The sequence below is a fragment of the Vipera ursinii genome (genome assembly GCF_947247035.1).
Source record: "Vipera ursinii genome assembly, chromosome: 1".
NCBI classification, from domain to species: domain Eukaryota; kingdom Metazoa; phylum Chordata; class Lepidosauria; order Squamata; family Viperidae; genus Vipera; species Vipera ursinii.
The window spans coordinates 69,094,284-69,114,320 of NC_139512.1; the positions used below are offsets into that span (position 1 = coordinate 69,094,284).

At 39.7% G+C, this 20,037-nt stretch overlaps 1 protein-coding gene across 1 annotated transcript in view; it reads right to left on the reverse strand.

Annotated features, from left to right (window-relative positions):
• The window catches only part of PAPLN (papilin, proteoglycan like sulfated glycoprotein), a 77,935-nt gene that overhangs the window by 8,222 nt on the left and 49,676 nt on the right, over positions 1-20,037 (reverse strand). Inside the window, exons 12-23 of the mRNA XM_083350538.1 lie at positions 18,765-18,830; positions 13,450-13,657; positions 11,930-12,106; positions 11,135-11,291; positions 8,851-8,937; positions 4,660-4,924; positions 4,458-4,572; positions 3,825-3,954; positions 2,528-3,155; positions 2,251-2,388; positions 1,348-1,472; positions 886-1,024 (exon numbers count right to left, since the gene is read on the reverse strand). Coding sequence (XP_083206664.1) covers positions 886-1,024; positions 1,348-1,472; positions 2,251-2,388; positions 2,528-3,155; positions 3,825-3,954; positions 4,458-4,572; positions 4,660-4,924; positions 8,851-8,937; positions 11,135-11,291; positions 11,930-12,106; positions 13,450-13,657; positions 18,765-18,830 — 2,235 coding nt within the window. The remainder of the gene's footprint in view (positions 1-885; positions 1,025-1,347; positions 1,473-2,250; positions 2,389-2,527; positions 3,156-3,824; positions 3,955-4,457; positions 4,573-4,659; positions 4,925-8,850; positions 8,938-11,134; positions 11,292-11,929; positions 12,107-13,449; positions 13,658-18,764; positions 18,831-20,037) is intronic.

Sequence of the window (20,037 nt, forward strand, 5' to 3'; positions counted from 1 at the left end):
ATCAATGACTAGAACTGGGAACAGCAGATTACCTATTCCATTTTTATACTTTCTTCCAGGCAGATTTCTTTGCAGAAGATGGTGTAAGAGTTACCCTTGTCACTGAAATGACGTACGTATGCTCAACCCCACTGTCATACTGAGCCCTCTAAAAAAAAGACAAGTTGCTAAAGATAAGCTCTTATATTTCGTCATCTGTCACTGCAGCATTTCTTAGTCCTTTTTAGTGGAGCAACATTCTAGAATGTGACTCACCGTTGTTAATGAGATGATGCCCAACTACACGAGAGAAGTAATTTTGAGCTGATGCATGTGAACCTGGGCTGCAAGCTGGCCACTGAGTTTTATTACAAAACTGCCCAGTGATCAGTGAAAATAAGCTACTTAACTAATCGCTTGCCTGTATACCTTGCTTTGCTAGAATTTGTTTCCTGCAGTATGGTTTTATTTCTATAACGAATATTTATTAAAGACAATAATTAATTTCTTAATGATTGTTTCCTTCTAACAGTAGGATCCTCCTCAAGGAGCCAAGCAAAATACAGAAAACCGCCTAGGGCATAAAATGGTTTCATTAAAACACTTTGATATCAGTGGTTGCTTAAATTAAGTCCCTCAGGGTTCTTTCAGCTGCCCGATCAGGTCCAACCAGTGAGAAGAAAGGGGGGGGGGAACGCTTCTGAGAAAAACTAGGTTAGAGTTGCTCCAGATTCTGTTGTAGCTGTAAAGGAAAGGCAGAGCTGATTTCTAAGCATTAAGATTAGATACAATAGCACTGTGATTAAATAGTCTGCTCTTGTTTGATCAGCTTCCAAAAACATCTCTTAAGAAGCACGCGGCACAATATGTGGAACACGAGCTGCTTTGAGCAGTTGAAAAATATACCTGTATGTTATTTGAGGATGTAGAGAAGAAACATGTGACCACCCATCATTAGTTCCTGTGCCAAAGATCCTGTGCTGGGGACTTTGATCGTGAGTAAGTTGATGCCTTCTTCCCTGGGTGAGCGTAGATCGAGGGATTTCTATACAAAGAAATAGGACAAAGAAGCCATCAGGATTGGACTTTCAGAAATCTTTGGGGGCTGACAAAGGGATGGTTCTTTCCAGGGTTTCCTTGGCTAGGAGCTTTTCCTTGTACTAAGTTTCCCATAAGATGGAGGAGAGCTTTCCAAGCATTGGAACCACAGAGCAGGATAAAGATAGCATGTGTTTTGTACTCTGTGGCAATTTGGAAAGGATATTATTTTCCACTGATGAAAAAAAAATGTAGAATGACCTGCTGGCTACATCAGGACAAGCAGTTTCTTGCTTTATGGGTCTTTTGAGTAACAAAAGAATAAATAACCTTTGATCAGCAACTCAATCTGTCTGCGTTCCACCCTCCCATTTGAAATTACGCAGGTGTAGATCCCCGCATCCTCGGTCCTGAGATGGCTAATCACCAGGGACTTGTCAGACTGGTAGGAATGCCTACAGGGGAAGAAAGTTAGAGGACTGTCAAATATGGTAGATTGGAAATTGCACCAACTCAGTGACAGTCACTGACATAATCAGTTGACATAGAACGGCATAGTCATTGACAGGGTCAAATGCATATTAATAGTACTTACTCTGATTGGTTATGGGAATAAGAGCAAGTGAGCGATGCTAAAAATGAATGGCTGGCAGGTTTCTTACTGGGTATGTGAAGACAGTGAAATACAGGTAGTCCTCAACGTATGACCACAGTTGAGCCCAAAATTTCTGTTGCTAAGTGAGAATTTGTTTAGGGAGTTTTGCTTCATTTTATGACCTTTCTTGCCATTGTTGTTAAATGAATCACTGCAGCTGCTAAGTTAGTAAGATGGTTGTTAAGTGAATCTGGCTTCCCCATTGAGTTTGCTTCTCAGAAGGTCGCAAAAAGTGATCAAATGATTTTGGGACACTGCAACCATCGTAAATACATGCCAGTTGCCAAGCCTCTGACTTTTGTCACCATGGGGATGCTGCAATGGTCATTAAGTGTGAAAAATGGTCATAAGTCACTTTTTTCCAGTGCCGTTGCAACTTCAAACGGTTTACTAGACAAACTGTTACAAGTCAAAGAGTACCTGTAATGCAGCAATGGAAACATGCATGTAAAGCTCACTGAAGTTCATACCATGATCAGAGGTTGTAGGTTTAAATATTGAAAATTTCAAATGTGAAGCCAATGACCTCAAAGTTCCATTCACAGGGCATATGAGGTGGATCCAGGGATCAGACCTACCTATCAGATGAGATCGGCTGTCCATTTTTCTGCCACTCAACTCTAGATAGGTGGGAATTGTCTGTCTTACAGAGAAAACGAATGCTTTGTCCTAGGCCTGCCTCTACTGCAGAAGACTCTGATCCATCCAAGACGATTCTGAAAGAGATGTAGCAGTTTTCCCCAAAATGGATATTCATAGTGGGTTAGATAGGAACTTGTATGAAGCATGACTCTAAAAAGTTAGCAAGATATCCTCAATATTTCTGTGGGAAACCGTGCTAATGCAAATACGTACCTGTTCAGAGAATATTGAAAAGTAGAACCTTGTGGGATTTGATACCCAAATCTTCTCTGTGTTAATCCATCTGTTCCAGATTCCCTCCTCCACTCTTCATGTTGTGTGGTCTGGCCATTCACAGTCAGCTGCTTCTCTGAGTGTCTGGAAATCACAGTCTCACTCAAACCATGCATATGGTCTACTGTGTCCCTTTTAATTTCACCAAGAGTACTTGAGTGATGAGAACTTTCTGGCTGGTTTTCTAGCAAGCTAGTTCCTTGTTCAGATTCAGGTAAGGCATCTTGATTGGAGGAAGTCCTATCACTATGACCTTCATTTCCTGTTCTGTGACTTATAGTTTTTCCAAATTGTTGTGGGTTTACCTCTGTGTTCCCTTCTTGCAGTTGAGAACTAGAGTGGATGTTAGGACTTGCGACATGATGGTGAATACTCACATAGCTTCTTCCCATTGATCCGTGGCAGGTTTTCATGCATTCTTCTTCAGTAGCAAAGTTGTTCTTATTCCCATGACAACTTCCATACCAAAATCGATTGCATTTTCCAACATCGCTTACAAAATACCAACGTATTGTCCAATCTGTGCAGGAACCATGGGCACTGGGTAACAGACACTGGACAGGATAAGCTAGCAGCAAAGGCCAAAAGAGAAATGATATTTGTATATTGTTTATTTATCATGCTATCAATTTCTTTGGCTTCCTATATTCTACTTTTCCCCATGCCTGCATGAATCTGCTTCCCCTAAAGCAGTAATTCCTCACTGGGCAATCCTCAGATGTGTGAACTTCAAATCCTAGTATTTCACAGCCAGCATCACCATTGATGAGAATTCCAGGAGTTGAAGTTCTCACCCTGGGAAATTGCCAAGGTTGGGAAGCACTATACAAAAAGGAATTGTGTGATATGTATGTATGCAAGTGATTTCATCTGGGAGCCTGAACAAGTTTTACTTCAAATAGAAAGGTATTGGTGAATCTTTCTTATGAAGAGCCTTGGAATGTACAAAGTCTGTAAAATCTTACTGCAAAAGCACAAAATATTTTTCTGTGCAAGAAATATAGACCACAGAATTCAGATATAATGATATTTATATGTTTCAGGTCGAACACTGACAGGTCTTTTTAAATCAGATTTTTGATTGTATAGTACACAGTAGTGCACATTCAGTGACCACATTCAGCAAACTATTCAAAGTTAGGATGGGTCTGAACGAGGGGACTTACAACTGTTCCTCATAGTCGTGGCTGTTGCTAGGTGAAATGCTACCACATTTCAAAAACCAAATGTCACTTACATTGGCTGAGTCTTGTGGGACATCCTTCCCCTTGAGGCCCTAAAGCAGAGGCAATGTTGTCATAGCAGCAACCATACATAGAACCTCGGCATTCCTCTGTTGGCACCTCCTGGGCAAGAACTTGGCTTGTCTTAGAGAAAACCAGATGTTACTCAAATTATACCATTCAACAATGTTTATGAAGGAGCACATTCAACTGAATCAATCCAGAAACAGTTCATAATTCAGTTACAATTTTTCTTACAGAATAAAATACCAAAAAGCTACACTGCTAATTTTAATGGGATGAATGGAAATAGCCCATTATACTCTGTGAAAGACAGCAGAACACACTTTATAATATGTTACTCTATCTTGGAGGAATTGTCTGCAGAAATAGAAAAATCATAGAATTGTGGAGTTGGAAGGAAAGCTAATTTCTCTTGCTTTTCATCTGGCGGGGCAGAAGAGCTGATGAACTTTTGAACCTAATTCAGTTTGCAGATATCTATGGAAGCATCAAATTTATCAAGAGGACACAGGAAAAACAGCACTGATTTTGGATAAATTCAGTCACTGTATATGGGATAGTTAAGGGGAAATAACTATATTCCAACATGTCTTCTGGAACATGTAGAAGTTTGCATCACTTACTGTTGGAGTGGGAGTAACACGATTTCTGCTTGTGTAAACATCACTGTAGTATTGTGTGCACCCTTCTTGGTTAGGTCCATGGGAACGTGATATTCCATCAGGGCAGCACCCATATCTGGGGGGGGGGGAATAGTAACATGTTCAAAGCAACCCAATATATCAGCTTTACCTGCAAACTGCTCATTTAATGAGCTAGTCCTACCTGCTCAGATGGCAAGAATCAAGTGGGCAGCCTTGGCCAAAGGGACCTGCTGCAGCAGTGCGACCATCTGAACAACAGCCATGAGGAGTATGGTTGCAGTCTTGATCATTACCGCCACCATTTGGATAAGAATGGGACCGACGGGACACAGAAGAGTCCGAGTAAGAATCCCGTCCAAGAGGTAAGAAATTGGAGCGAGGACTCTCATTTAGCTGGACCTGGCGATGAGTAGAGCCAGTTTGGATTATTCTTTCATGTCTAGAAACTGAAAAATATAGGAGGAAAGTCCTTTGGAACTTTCAAGGAAAACATAATATAATGCTATATAGCTTGTAATCATATTTCATTTGGGCAAACTCTTATTAGAGGTGTTGTGTAGTAGTGAGATCTACACAGGTTTCTCTATTTTCTTTTACCCCAATATCCCTGCACCTTCCCTCAACCCACCACATTCATTCTTGCTTACCTGACATAGATCACCTGTACTTACTAGGCTTATCACTTGATAATCATTATGCAGAAAGTCTGAAAATAAGTAATCTAGCACAATACACCCCCAAATTAGAGTAATTACCTCTACTATCAATTGTTAGAAACGAAAAGGAGTGTGATAGCCCTTTATTAGACTAACGAATGTTATTAAGATGCATAAATTTTGGTGGCCACTCCATGCACCTAATAAAGTGAGCTATAACTCATGAAAAATCTGTACCTTTTAATCAAATTTGCTAGTCTGATAAAGTGCTACCAGACTCCTCCTGATTTTGGCCTACCAAAGACCAACATGGCTCTCCTACAATATCAGTTGCAAAGTTGGGTCTATCCATTTGACAGTGAAACAAAGCTATCCTAGGTAAAATAATGGTTTTTGTTTGTTTGTTTATGATGCCATTAGGATCATAGCTGAGGATGCTTAATTGTTCATACATATAATCTGAAAAATCCCTCAGGGAAATGGAAAAGGTCCAAAGACTTAGCTAGCAGCTTCAAAGAGCCTTGGTGGAGCAGTGGGCTAATGCCTCCTTAAGTAACACCAGCTGCCTGCAATTGGTGCAGGTTCGCGTCCCACCAGGCTCAAGGTTGACTCAGCCTTCCATCCTTCCGAGGTAGGTAAAATGAGGACCCAGATTGTTGGGGGCAATTAAGCTGACTTTGTAATAATGCCGCTTGGGGTCCCCCGAAAGCCCTAATAAGCAGGCATATACATAGAATGAAGGCTATTGCTAAGCACATTGGTTTGTGCTTAAAATTGTAAGCTGCCCTGAGTCTTCGGAGAAGGGCGGGATATAAATGGGATTAAAAAAAAAAGATGATTAATATTGAGCAAACTCCTTGCTTCATTCACAGAACTTAGGGAGGAGACAAAAGACAATACCTTTCAGTGGTAACCTCTTACATTTTCTCATTATGTTTCCCCTTCTCACAGAACAAATCTTTGAGGAGCAAAAATGGGAATAAACACCCAAGGCGTTCGATGGATGGACTGGTTGCCTGGAAGCAGATAGCTTCTCTTAGTTTACTTTCTAGGAGTCCAGGAAGATTACTTTGCAGCTGTACAGTGCTACAGTTATCAGACAGAGGGGTAATAATGAACGGGGAGCAAGAGGAATCAGGATCTTGATGAGAGGATTAGAATCAAGAAAATAAAACAGCGTGCTATTAATTTTTCATACTCACATACTTTCCAGCCCATAATATGTATGGAAAAATTAACAGGCATGGGAAAACGAAAGAGAGGTTTAGTTCCACTTTATATTACTGCATAGTAAGGCCTGGCTTACAGATTTGAAACCTGAACACATTAGGGAATATTGTGGGAGGAGAAAGGAAAGTTTTCTTTTTTCTTTTTCATCTGAAACTTATCCTTCTTCTTTTTCCAGAAATCTGAAAGAGTATTACAAGATTCATTTTCCAAGCTGGACTCTTGAAAAGGCCATTTATACCAGAATGGGACAGCTCGCCGCAGCCAACTTACTACAACCAACTCTCCTCAAGACAACTCACCATGGCCAACTCACCATAACACAACTCACTGTGGGATAATTCAACAATTCAATTCAATTACTTAAAATAGTTTAAAAAAATATTTTAATTTTTCTTATTCACATTTCATTTTGTCCCCCCGCCACCTTGGCATTCTTTCTTAATGATTCTGTTCCACTATTTCTATGATATTACTGTAACTCTTGTCCTTCAGCAAGTTCTCTTGTGGCAAATTGTCCCATGGTGAGTTGGCTGCGGTGAGTTGGCCATGGCAAGGTGGCTGTGGTGAGTTGGTCATGGTGAGCTGGCCACAGCAAGTTGGCTACAGCAAGTTGGCCATGGCAAGTTGGCCATGGTGAGTTGGCCATGGTGAGTTGGCCACAGCGAGTTGGCCGTAGTGAGTTGTCATAGACTCCATTTATACTGGGGCTAAATGTGAATACTATCAACAACAACACATTGTGGACAGTCTTCGTTTGAATTATGCCCAGTATGCACATAGAATGAATGCCATTTCTTTTCTTATTTTATGCTCATTTAACATGAAAGAAGACTGAGCATGATCAGAATTTTGTATTCTCTTTGCCTCTTATAGTTCCTTATTGAATATCACTATGAGGAAACATGAAGTGTGAAACAGAAGCAAAAAGTGTAAGCTTGGGTGAACGCCAAGTGAAAAGCAGCCATCTTGGCTAATCCCTCTCCCCCCCCAAAAAGCTAAATGGGTTGCATTTAATTAATACTTGGATAGCCAACCACCAAAAAATCCGGAGCTGTAATCTAGCCCAATAAATACTAATACTATTCCAGAAGAAGATAATGGCAATTCACTTACAAGCAAGATACGTAAATCAAGAATCTATAAGTGTCTACTGCCCTAGGAGTCAAGGCTGGCTCAATAAAGTCTTTAGGTAAAATTGGCGTATTCAATCAAAGTCCAACAGGATTTCCTACTTTTCAGGAAACCTGTAAAGTACCAGAAGTCATGTGATTTAAGGACCAAGTACAGGTAGGATAGAATTGCCTGAGAAAATTCTAGTATCTTTAAATTAGGAATTGGAAATACTGACAGGAAAGGCTTGCCCTATGCCTTCTGCAAAACCATAAATGATTCTTAGAGTCTACTCTGGAAATACTAGTTGTGACATACAACTAGTTAACAAAGCATTTTAAATTTATCATTCAAGTTAGTTGAAGACTTGAGGCAAGTCCTAAGTTGGATCTCCAGTGAGGTGATTATTAGAATTGGCATTACCAGTGGGTTATCCATAAGCAGGAATCTCTCCCTGAGCATATTCTAGGCTCCAGTTTATTTGTTGTATGTCTGTGTTATTGGCAGGTCACCATGACCACCATTTTATAATAATAATAATAATATATAAAGTTGGAAGGGACCTTGGAGGTCATCTAGTCCAACCCCCTGCTCAGGCAAGAAACCCTATACCATTTCAGGCAAATGGCTGTCCAGTCTCTTCTTAAAAACCTCCAGTTTCTCCTTAGTTCTAGGTTGCTTCTCTCCTTGACTAGTTTCCATCCGTTGCTTCTTGTCCTGCTTTCAGGTGCTTTGGAGAATAGCTTGACTCCCTCTTCTTTGTGGCAGCCCCTGAGATATTGGAACACTGCTATCATGTCACCCCTCACCCTTCTCTTCATTAAACTACACATACCCAATTCCAGCAACCGTTCCCTATATGTTTTAGCCTCCAGCCCCCTAATCATCTTGGTTGCTCTTCTCTGTACCCTTTCTAGAGTCTCGACATCTTTTTTACATCGTGGTGACCAAAACTGGATGCAGTATTCCAGGTGTGGCCTTACCAAAGCATTGTAAAGTGGTATTAGTACTTCACTTGATCTTGATTCTATTTTGTGTATAGGAAGCTCCTTTCTCCCACACGGTCATAGCATGCGCTACAACTTCTAAATGTGCACACTGGTTCCCACTGCATTAGTGACTAAGAGTGGAAGCAGATATCAATTTATCTCCCCATCTTCATAGTCATGTCATCTTTGCTTTCTGTCACTGTCACTGAGAAAAGCAGGAAAAGGAAGGCAGGGCTAGTGGGTCCAAAGCCTTTTCCCTACAGAACTATAGCCTGAGCTGTAAGACTTCCATTTCCTTAAAAATGGGAAAGGAGAACATGTCAAAAAGCTAATCAGAGAAAGGCAAAATAACACTGTTGAAGGAAGGTCAGTTTGGCGTTTCCAAACCTTCAGTGCCTTGGTCAGGACGGTAGCGGGTCAACAATGTCCGACGGCTGATATTGAACCCTGTGATGTCTTGCATACTGGGAACCTCTGCAGGAATAGGAATAAATATAGTGCATTATTCTGTATTAAAAAAAATTCTCTACCACCACACCCATCAATTAAAGGGAGCCTAAGGACGTACTTTGTTGTGTAGTGGTAAAATGGCACTTCAAAATAGATGGAAATAAAGCTCCATTAGAAAACGCAAGGGAAAAGTTCTACAGACTTTAATATCCAGAGTATACATTGGAAAATATTAATATTTCTTAAGAAAGAGGCAAAACTTCAAGAAAAGGAGAGTAAATTAAAACTTAATAGAAAAAAAGTGCAAAAAATTCCCATTTGACCCTCCAGTACCCCATTAATATCCCTGCCAAAACTCCCAAAGTGTGTGGACCCATTTTTCTTTATAGTTTTGGGGAAAATTTAAAGGATGAAATGAGTTTCTTAATTTTTCTAGACTGGTTTTATTTGATTTCAATGGCCTTTGATACTATTGATTGTGTTATCTGTATGGACCATTTCCAAGAGTTGGGAGTAGGAGGCAGTAGTATTGTGGCTTTCCTTTCCCTTGAGAAGACTCCAGATAGCATTGGTGGGGTAGAGAATTCAGCCTAAGATTCCTGCTTTGCATAGTTCCCCAGGGTTTACCACTTTGTGCTCTTCTTTAGTATCTACATGAAGTAGCTAGGTGAGGTAATCTAACGGCACGGGGCCAGATATCATCAATATGTGGACGTTACTCAATTGAGTATCTCTTTCCTGGCCAGTCCAATAATACTGCTGAGCTTCTTCTCTGGTTATTAGGATATGGATGGAGAGGTACAAGTTTAAGCTCAACTTTAGAAAGATCCAGTAGCTATGGATTCAAGGACCTTATGTTTTCAGGGATTTCCCATTGCTAACTCTTGATGAGAGAATTACTTAATTTGTTGTAGGGGTTAAGATACCAGGCTATAAACTGGGAGACTATGAGTGTTAATTCTACCTTAGGCACAAAACCAGCCTGATGACCTTGGGCCAGTCACTCTTTCTCATTCCTAGGAGGATGGCAATGACCTGTCACCTCTGTTTTCTAGTTTGATTTTTTTTATTATTTGCAGAAGTAGTGAGCTTTAAACTGATAGTTATTATTTCTTTTTCTTCTTGTTTTTCAAGGTATTCAGCTAGAGCTGACACAGTAATGGTCAAATAAATCAAATAAATATACATAAAAGTGGATAGCCATGAAATCTTCCAAACTGGGCCGATTTTTATTTTTGGGATAAAGCACCAAATGGACGTCTTATGCTTTAGTAAGTCTCCAAGCATTTCTTTTATCCTTTAAATTCTTCAAAACCTAAGGAAAAAAACCCTGAGTAGAGAAACCTAGCCCCACCAGCTCTAATATTACCACAGCGTCAAGTTGCTTGGTTATGTCAAGCCCCTTTCAGCTCCCACCCAACCAGGGCACCAACAGGAAGCATGGATCACAGGACAAAATAAATTGTCGAATGCTCCTTTAGCAATCGGCAGCACTGATTTTTTTTAAAAAAATAATTGATTCTGAATAGCTTGATATTGGTAGCAAGTAACCAATCTGATACTAATTTCTGTGGAATAATAATATTGGGAAGTTTCAACGAGAAGACAATGAATTCCCCCCCCAAAAAAACTACTTTTAACAGTAACATAACAACAAACCAATTACATTTTTCAGTTCTTTCTAGATTTTATAGAAATCACAGATTTCTGTTGTGACCCAAGAAAATCATAATTCAGTAGTAAAGAATATATTTTTGGATATTGAAAAGCCTAAGGTTTAATCTTAGCATTTTTATGTGGAAAAACAAAATATAAATCAAGTCACATTGTGACCTGAATGAGCCCCCTGTGTTTAATCCCCACAAAACGCAAATCATAAAAATATGTTGTCTCTTACTGCAATCCTAGAACTAATTTACTGGCTGGTAAGGTCCAATCTACTAAGGCAGAAGTTTGCTCATTTTTTGCTAACCTCATTTATTCTAATAGGCATCGCATCATCCCCCCTTTTTTAAACAAATCAGTAATCAAACATAGGACATGAAGAATACTGAGTCATCAACTCAACATTTCTGTAACGGATGTTTCACACAGGTATAATTTAACATGATAAAACGGAAAAGCCTACCAGTTAAACTATATGATGGTGGGATTCCTATCTGTTCCTACATCCCAGATGTCTTGGAAGTAGATGCTGAGACTACCACCACTTTGAACTTACGTTGGGGCAGATGACAAGGTTGTGTATTGCAGCTCCCAAGCATGGTTGGTTTCTGTGGCTGTATCTCTTGGCAAATCTCATGAGTGTAGAATTTGGAATCACCATCAGCACAGATGACTTGGCGGGTTCGGATACCAGAACCACAGCTTTTTGAGCACTTGATCAAAAAATGGTAAAGATTAAAACAATGGATAATCAGAGGAGAAGCAAAGAATCACCAAGGGGCCAGAGGCCTTGTGGGTGAAGTGTCAAGGAACACGTCTGCAAATGCTACTTGGAGGTTTTCCAATCTGGAACCCTCCAGTCTTCCTGCAGCCATTCTAACTTGGAATTCTGAAAATCCCAAAATCCCAACCTCATCAGAATCATGGCAAATCAGGGGGGAAAAAACTGGTGAAGAACAAAGACCTGGTAGGAAGAGTTATTTCCAGGTCAGTTAGTAGGACTGATAAATAAGACCCAGGAATAGTTCAAAGATTCTGCAGGCAATTGTTTTTAGAGGCAATTACAACTAAGGCACTTTACAGTTTCATTTCCAGAAGATAAGATCATGTGAATATCAACACCCTGTCCCAGAAAGCAATTGGTTAGAATATCTATGCTGTGACAATGCCCTTGCTTTGTCCTAGGGGCTATTCAAGGTTGCTGACCTCCTTCTTATGGTTATTTTCTTGATCCCAGGAGATCAACAAATATGGTATGGATGCAAATGGGTCTTTGTAAGAATGTGAAAGAGGAAGCAGGGAAGGGAAAAGAACTGGATTAGTCCTCTAGGGAAATGTGTATCATACTCACCAGTCCCCAGTCTCCAATATGCCAGCCAATCTCCTGTATACAATTCTCCCCGATGCAGGGCTGGGTGTGCTGAGGTTTTCGTTCTCTCAAGCAAGCAACATCTTGAACCTGAGGGCCCTGTTCTAACTCGCAGCTTACAGTCCGGGTTTGAATACCTTCACCACAGCTTACTGAACACTGTAAAAAAAAAAGTCTGCTCGTGGCATGGCATACATCTCTATCTCTGATGTTGATTTGTTCTGCATACTCTACAGCAGGGGTCTTCAAACTTGGCCCTTTTATGAATTGTGGACTTCAACTCCCAGAATTCCTCAGCCAGCATGCCTGGCTGAGGAATTCTGGGAGTTGAAGTCCACAAGTCATAAAAGGGCCAAGTTTGAAGACCCCTGCTCTACAGTCTGAATGAAAATCTCTTCAGTGTTCAGGTTTTCAACGTTTCACTGAAATGCTATGGCATTCAGACATGTGGGCACTTCCAGAGATTTTGCCATGGAGTTTGACTTCTTTTGGAGGTGAAATGCAATTGTGGCTTGTTATTTTATTTTATAAATAAAATTTATTAAATTTTATAAATGTATAAATATTTTATAAATTGTAAGGCACATCCATTTTTTTAGAATTTGTTCCTCTTCTCTTTTTCTGATTTTTATCATTTAAAAAAAATCCCTGTTTTTAGTATATTTAGTCTTTTGTGTATATTTTGTAATTTTTCTAATTTTAAATACATGCTTTAAATATGAACATAACCAGATAAATGATATTCAAATATTTATGTACTTCATTTATATATTTTTATTTATTCATTATATTTATAACCTATTTTTCCTCTAGAAGGCCTATACAATGATCTTTCCTCTTCTTTCCCACAAAAACAGTCTTGCAAGGTAAGTTATATAGTAACTTACAGAGTGAGATGTGGGACATATAAATTTAATCAATCAAACTATCAAATTGGGCTGAGAGGAACTGACATGTCTAAGAGTACACTGAGCTTCCATATCTATGGTAGATTCGAACTTGCCCCCGTCCCCATGGTCCTAGATGAACACCTGAACTACCAGTCCACATCTTGTATTTAATCTCACTCTGTACTTGTGGTACAGGCACACACAAAGTTATGATGAGCCCCAGTGTTACACAATCCTGTCGTGTTACAGGTAGTCCTTGTTTAGCAACTGTTCACCGTTGGAACAGTGATGAAAAAGTAACTTTATAACCAAATCTCATTTTTTTGATCTTTGCAAGTCTATAAAGCAAAGCTGAAAAAAGATAATTATCACAATCACAGTTTTACTCTGTGACCTTTTCATTTAATGTCTAAATTGCCAATCCCAAATGTCATCATTAATTGAGGACTACCTGTATCTCCAATGGTTTACTGAGTACTGAAATCATGCAAAGCAAATCAGGGTGCCCCAAGGGTGCCCTGGGGCTAGATGATCTTTTTCTTCCCAAGGCGCAGAGGAAGCTGGGCCAATCCTGCCTCAGTATAGATATTGTACATAGAGGAAAAAGCTCACCTCAGACCAAAGACTTGTAACCCATGTTGCACACTGCTGCAGGTTGCAAGGCTGCGCACTGCGCGGTTTCTCTGTTAAGGAGGCGCATTCGGTATCATCCACAGCATCCTGAAAATTATGTCCATTGTACGTGGCACAGTAAACTGAACGGCTTTGAATGCCCCCTCCGCAGGTGGCAGAGCACTGGCTCCAGTCACCAGTTTTCCAGCTAAAAACAAATTTTTTAAAAATAAACTCTCAAGAAACCAAGAAGCCACTAGTATCTCGGAACAAAAATTTCTCACGATTAGTTCCTAGGATGAGCTTTTTTGATCACAGCTTTTATCCAGCTAATAAGCAAGGGTTAGGAAAAAGACTCCTGAAATATAGGATTTAACACGGTCATATTAAAAGCCAGGAATTCCAAATTTCTAGCAGCATTAAAAATAACAGGGGTGCCAATGTAAGAAAAAGAAGTAGATGAAAGGAATCAAAAAAACAATTGGAGGTGAAGTATTAATAGGTGCCTCAGAGGTGGAGAGAGTAGTAGAATGTCACTATTTTAAGGGGTTGCAGCACCAAGAGTTATATTAAGACAAACCCCAGATTCTGCAGAAGGAATACCATTACTGTATGATCTCTCTCTGTTATGCAGATGCTATGCACATTTAAAAAAAAATTACATGCGTTTTGCATCTGCAGGGTCAGATGTCTTTCCCCATCAAAAAGTAGCTGGAGAAATTTTTATTTTCAGATAAAAATGTGCCCATGAAAAATGTGCACATTTGCATCTAACACTACTCGCATCAATGTGGTCCAGGGCATTTGGGATGGAGGGCTGATCTTTGGGAGATCTCCAGAGTCTAGCCTGGGGCTATGCTTTGAATAAAATATGAATTAATCAGATCTCGATACTCGGATGCTCCTGAAACATGCTTCACTCTGTACATGCAACTGACATAAAACTCCACTTTTAACTTGACTTTTCTAAATTTGGGAGAAGCTTCGCCCAATGCTGCAAACAGGAGTAGAAAGGACCACAGTTGGAAGGCTCGGCTTTAATCAAAATTCCAGACAGTCAAACAGCCAGCTCAAGCTGTCGTTTCCAACAGAAACTGCACAAATAACCTCAACTATCTTGGCACAGCATACAGACCAATAGGAGGCTCAGTGGAGAGTGACTATGGGAGTGGAGCATGGCATCTCAGAGGAAGTCCTTTTCTAAAAATAACTTAGCTGACAGGACGCTAATCTGGGCAGCTCCTTCAATAGGACTAGAGAAGGAAGCAGACTGCAAAAAAGGATCAGTGTCTAAAAAATAAATTCAGCCTTTATATTCCAAGAGGAATTTTACTACTTACTGCCTTTTATAGTTACATATTATTTTAGGTTGCTGTGGAACAATATTCAGTCTAAGAAAATAAATTTTCCTCCATTCCCTACAAACAGTATTGTCTTTCCCACTCCTGTGATTATTGCCATGATATATAGCTCTTTTCAGCCCTTAGCGGTCCCTTTCATAAAAACATATTTTTGCTTCTCCAAACAGTATTTATAATTATTCTCACTTCCCTCCAACCCCCGTGAGTTGATCACCCTATCTTCAGTTGGCTCCAGTTGTTAAAAAAAAAAGATAGGCAGCCAACTTCTTGTTTTCCCCCGTTCTTCTCTTGCTCATCTTCTTGGGCAAATCAATTAAGCCCCAATTGGGCATTGCTCAGGGGAAGTGCCAGCCATGCTTCAAAGCAACTCTGGAGAAGTGGGGATGGTGGCAAGCTGCAATGGCATCTTGCCAATTACAGGATGAGAAAAATGAAGCTGGGACTTGGACAAGTTGGAGGTTCCCATCAGTGAGAAATTGACTGCCCGATCTTGTCAGGATTTGCTTTGGAGGAGGAGCCAAGCTGATTGTTAATTGGCTCACTTTCCATGTCCTTCATGAAGGACTTCATGACATCACAGAGGTAGAGATGGGCAGTAACCATCTTATGTGCAAGGAGCAAAACAGGGGAAAAAGCCAATTTCGCCTACAAAAAATGAAAATTGCTTAAATAGACTAACAACGGAAAAAACTATTCAAACCAACTCTCAAGGCTTTTATAATTGGGGCTACATTCAAGAGGAAATCCTGGCAATCAGCCCATAGGCTCTGCTGCCCCTATTCATTCTATTTTATGCCATCCATTCTCAGACTGCAAGATAGTGAACAAATAAATAAGCAGCACTTGTAGCAAGAATAAAGCCAAGGTTGGATCACTAGATGGGACAATAGGAGTCACTTCACTCTAGTGAAAGAAAGCCATGGAAGTCAATATCAGAAACAAAATGGCACTGCATTGTCAGGGGGGCCCAGAGAGATAATGTAGTCAACTTTCTCTTTAACCAGGAACAATGGTGGCGAGGAAGATGAAGATCCATCAAAAAGGAAGATATGTTTTATGGAGTTGCTTTGGGTCAGATTCCTGGTGGAATTCCAGAAATCTAGAGTTGTCATGTACAAATTAAACCAACCTTTCTCAACCAAACTCACTTCCAATCTATGAATCTCATTGGAAAAAAATAGCTGGAGTGGATTATGCATCAAAAGAAGAGCAAAGGGTACATAATGCTTTCCCAATATTCCCCTGCCCTAAATTACCAAACATCTTTCTCATCCAATCAAGCAACCATGTGGCGGATCCACATTTTAATGGCTTGCTACCAATATGTCTAGTAATTACCACCTAACATTTTTATATTCACTGATCCAAAATTAGAAAATTTAAGAAATCTTTTTTAGTTTCTCAAGAGTTCTAGCATAAGCTTTTAAAGTTTATGAATCTTGAGACTTCGCTTATTTGAAACCACCTTGATTTTCCTTTCAAATCTTCTAAAATATCCAGCACTGGATCATCTGTTTTATTTCACCTGAAAAGAAAATAAGTTTCTAATGGCAATGGTACCTCTGTCTTACAGACATACAGTATTAGCTGGGTTCCTATATTGGCTAAATCAAAATGCACCCTGTTAGCTTGTGGTTACTATGTTGTTTTAGTCCAGCTCATCCTGAAATGAAAAGAAGGATGAGGGGTGACATGATAGCAGTACTCCCAATATCTCAGGCATTGCCACAACGAAGAGGGAGTCAAGCTATTCCCCAAAGCACCTGAAGGCAGAGCAAGAAGCAACGGATGGAAACTAGCCAAGGAGAGAAGCAACCTAGAACTGAGGAGAAATTTCCTGACAGTTAGAAAATCAATCAGTGGAACACCCTGCCTCCAGAAGTTTTGAATGCTCCAACACTTGAAGTTTTTAAGAAGAGATTGGACAGCCATTTGTCTGAAATGGTACTGTATAGAGTTTCCTGCCTGAGCAGGGGGTTGGACTAGAAGATCCCCTAGGTCCCTTCCAACTCTGTTATTCTGTTATCAATCACGGTTAAGGTTTAATGTATTATGTGAACCCACACAATTATAAGTTAATCAATACACATCCTGATTTAGCATGTTGTGGGAACAGTTACACTTAAAGAATATAGCAAAAGATTTTATTTCAGGAATGGTGACTGCAAGCTATGTAGCACTGTGGTTATGTTTACTTCTTTGCTAATTTAGCCACATATTCCATATTTTATCATAAATAGTGTGTGAGGATATATGACATTACATGGAAGATTTTTTGTCTGATTTGAATTATAAAGCATAATAAAGAGTAGGGAACTGTGAGTCATGCAGATATTCTACTTGAAAGCTCAAAAAACCTTTTGGAATCTTCTTCTGTAGGACTTAGGAGTTCCACTGGATCAGACTGGGTGTCCCATTAGGGTAAGACATAACAAAGTCATATCTTCACTTCCCCAAACAGTATCTGCAATTATTCTATTTCCCCATCCCCCACCCTTCTGATGGCTCTTTTGATTTGGTTTAGCCCCTTGTTGAAGTTATCAAAGCAAATGGCATCATCATGCTTTGTAGTCGTGAATTTTATTATGTGAAATATGACTTTTAATACAGTTGTACTATTGGTTGGTAATTCATCATTATGGATGGACCTCTGATAAATCCTGAGGATATGTAACTAAATCTGTAAAATTATCATCCAGACTAATGGTTATGGGAAAAAATATAGAAAAACAGAAAAGAAAGGTTAGATAAAACAATACAGCAATCTCCAGTAATATTCATTTTTAATTTACCAAACTTCTAAGCAGAAGCTGCTGGGGATATGATATCTAAACTCTTGGGCTACGAAGAAAAATAAGAAACTTTCTTCCTTCACCCTTCTTCACACAGGATAAGAAGGCAAAAAGCACTGGCTGCCCAACACCATTATTTAAGGAGAAAAGCCAAAGCTTTAAGAACAAAGTCCATCAGCTAGAAGAAAAGCCTTCAAAGGTTCGTGGAACTTTTGGAAGGTTTAGAGCCACACCAGCCTTTGAGTAGCATGCTGGGAGCCACACTCCAACCAGGATGTAGAGCCATGACAAAAATATATTTTTTTTATCTACATTAAATTTAACCTTAATAGAATGTCAATTAAAATGACTGAATAGTACTCAGTATAATTGCTTGCTATGAATTTAATAATTCCTTCTGTCTGCAAATTACAACTTTTCAGCAGCAATTTGAGGAGAGGCTATGTAGTCACACTGCTTGGATGAACAGGATAAACCTGTGCTTTAAATTACTACAGGTAGTCCTCAACTTACAATAGTTCATTTAGTGACCATTCGAAGTTACAACAGCACTGAAAAATGTGACACATGACTGTTTTTCAGACTTATGACCGTTGGTGTATCCCCACAGTCACGTGATAAAAATTCAGATGCTTGGCAACTGACTCGTATTTATGATGGTTGCAGTGGCCCGGGGTCACGTGATCACCTTTTGTGACTTTCTTACAGGCAAAGTCAATGGGGAAGTCAGATCTGCTTAACAACCATGTCACTAAATTTATAACTGCAATGATTCACCTAACAACTGTAGTACAAAAGGTTGCAAAATGGAGTAAAATTCACTTAACAAATGTTTCGCTTACCCACAGAAATTTTGGGCTCAACTGTGGTCGTAAGTCGAGAACTACCTGCATGTGTCTCACCAGGCATGGAAGACCGCTAAGGTCTCTTCCAACTTTTCTGTTTTGTGTGATTTCATGAATCTAGGTCTGTGGCTTTCAACAAGCATTTCTCAGGAATTTGTGGTTTGTTTGTTTGTTTTTAGCAAATTCCTGCTGAATGAGCAGCTAATAATGCAAGGGGAAGGGGAAAACAAGCTGTTTACTAAGGTTAGGAAGCTTGAAAACCACGATTGTAGATGAGGAGAAGGAAGAAAAGAGCTGAACCACTTTCTCCTAGTTACCTCTTTGTTTGCAAGTTCCATGCTCTGTTGCGGCTCCATGCTCCCGGCAGATAGAGGTAAGATACCCTTTGTATATAGAACAAAGATTTTAAAGCCCATAATAAATATATAGACATCTGGGTCTGTCTTTTACAGTATGATTTCTATCCTTTTAGGGCCAAACTAAATGGGATTTTGATGACGGATTGAAAACCTCGGCTGCCTTTTTTTTTAAGCCTTATGACAGTGTTTCTCAACCTTGGCAATTTGAAGATGTTTGGACTTCAATTCCCAGGATTCCTCAGCCAGCCTGACCTTTCCTCAGCTAGCATGGCTGGCTGGGAATTCTGGGAGTTGAAGTCCACACGTCTTCCAACTTGCCAATGTGGAAAAACACTGCCAAAGGATGTTGGGATGGGGTCCGATTTGGATCGGGGTCACGGGCAGGCAGAAAGCCTTTTCTCCTCTTTGCAGCTGTACCAATTTTCTACACCAAAATAGACCACCCAGCACAGCTACTATTATGCAGAAAACATAGAGGCACCTTATTATTCACAACAAGAAGAGGCAATTCAAATCAAAGCCAAATATGTGGGTGGTGGGAAGAATTCCATTTCCCCTGCCCTTCATCATGTCTTCAAATCACTCCCTCCAAAAGTTGGACGCAACAAAAAACATTGATGATGCTTTCATGGTTTGGTCTCTTCATCTGAAATGTCCAGATTTTTTTTTTTGTTCCTTACAGCCACAAGAATTCACTAAGTAGCTGGAAATTAGCAATAGGTCATAGTAAACAGGGGAGGGGAGGTGGGATTTTGGTCTAACTCTCTATGCTGAATGTGACACATCCTTTGGAGATCTGAAGGTGGATACTTGTTTCAGATTCTGGCCATATTATAAGGAGAAACCTAATTATGCTCAGAAAAGTTCTAGTGCTAAAACAGAGGAAACAATTTCATATCTCTAAAACTTTATAAAGAATAATAAAGTCTTTCTGATAAAATGAAAAGGAATTCTCGCCACTCACCACTTGCATTTCACACAAGGAGGCTCTCTCTCCAATACGGCTTCCCATTAATCAGGAAATATTCAATGATCTTCTAACAGAAAGCTTTTATCTACCCTTCCTAGTATGTTTAGTAATATTGACACCTTTTCCTAAGAGAGGAGTCAAGTGCTTTTAATTTAATTAAATGGGTTGATGGTAAGTGGGAAAGCAAAGCACCAGCTTCATTTCCAGAGGGTCCCTGGACCCCACACAGACTGCACTGACTTGCTTAGAAAAGAAAAAACA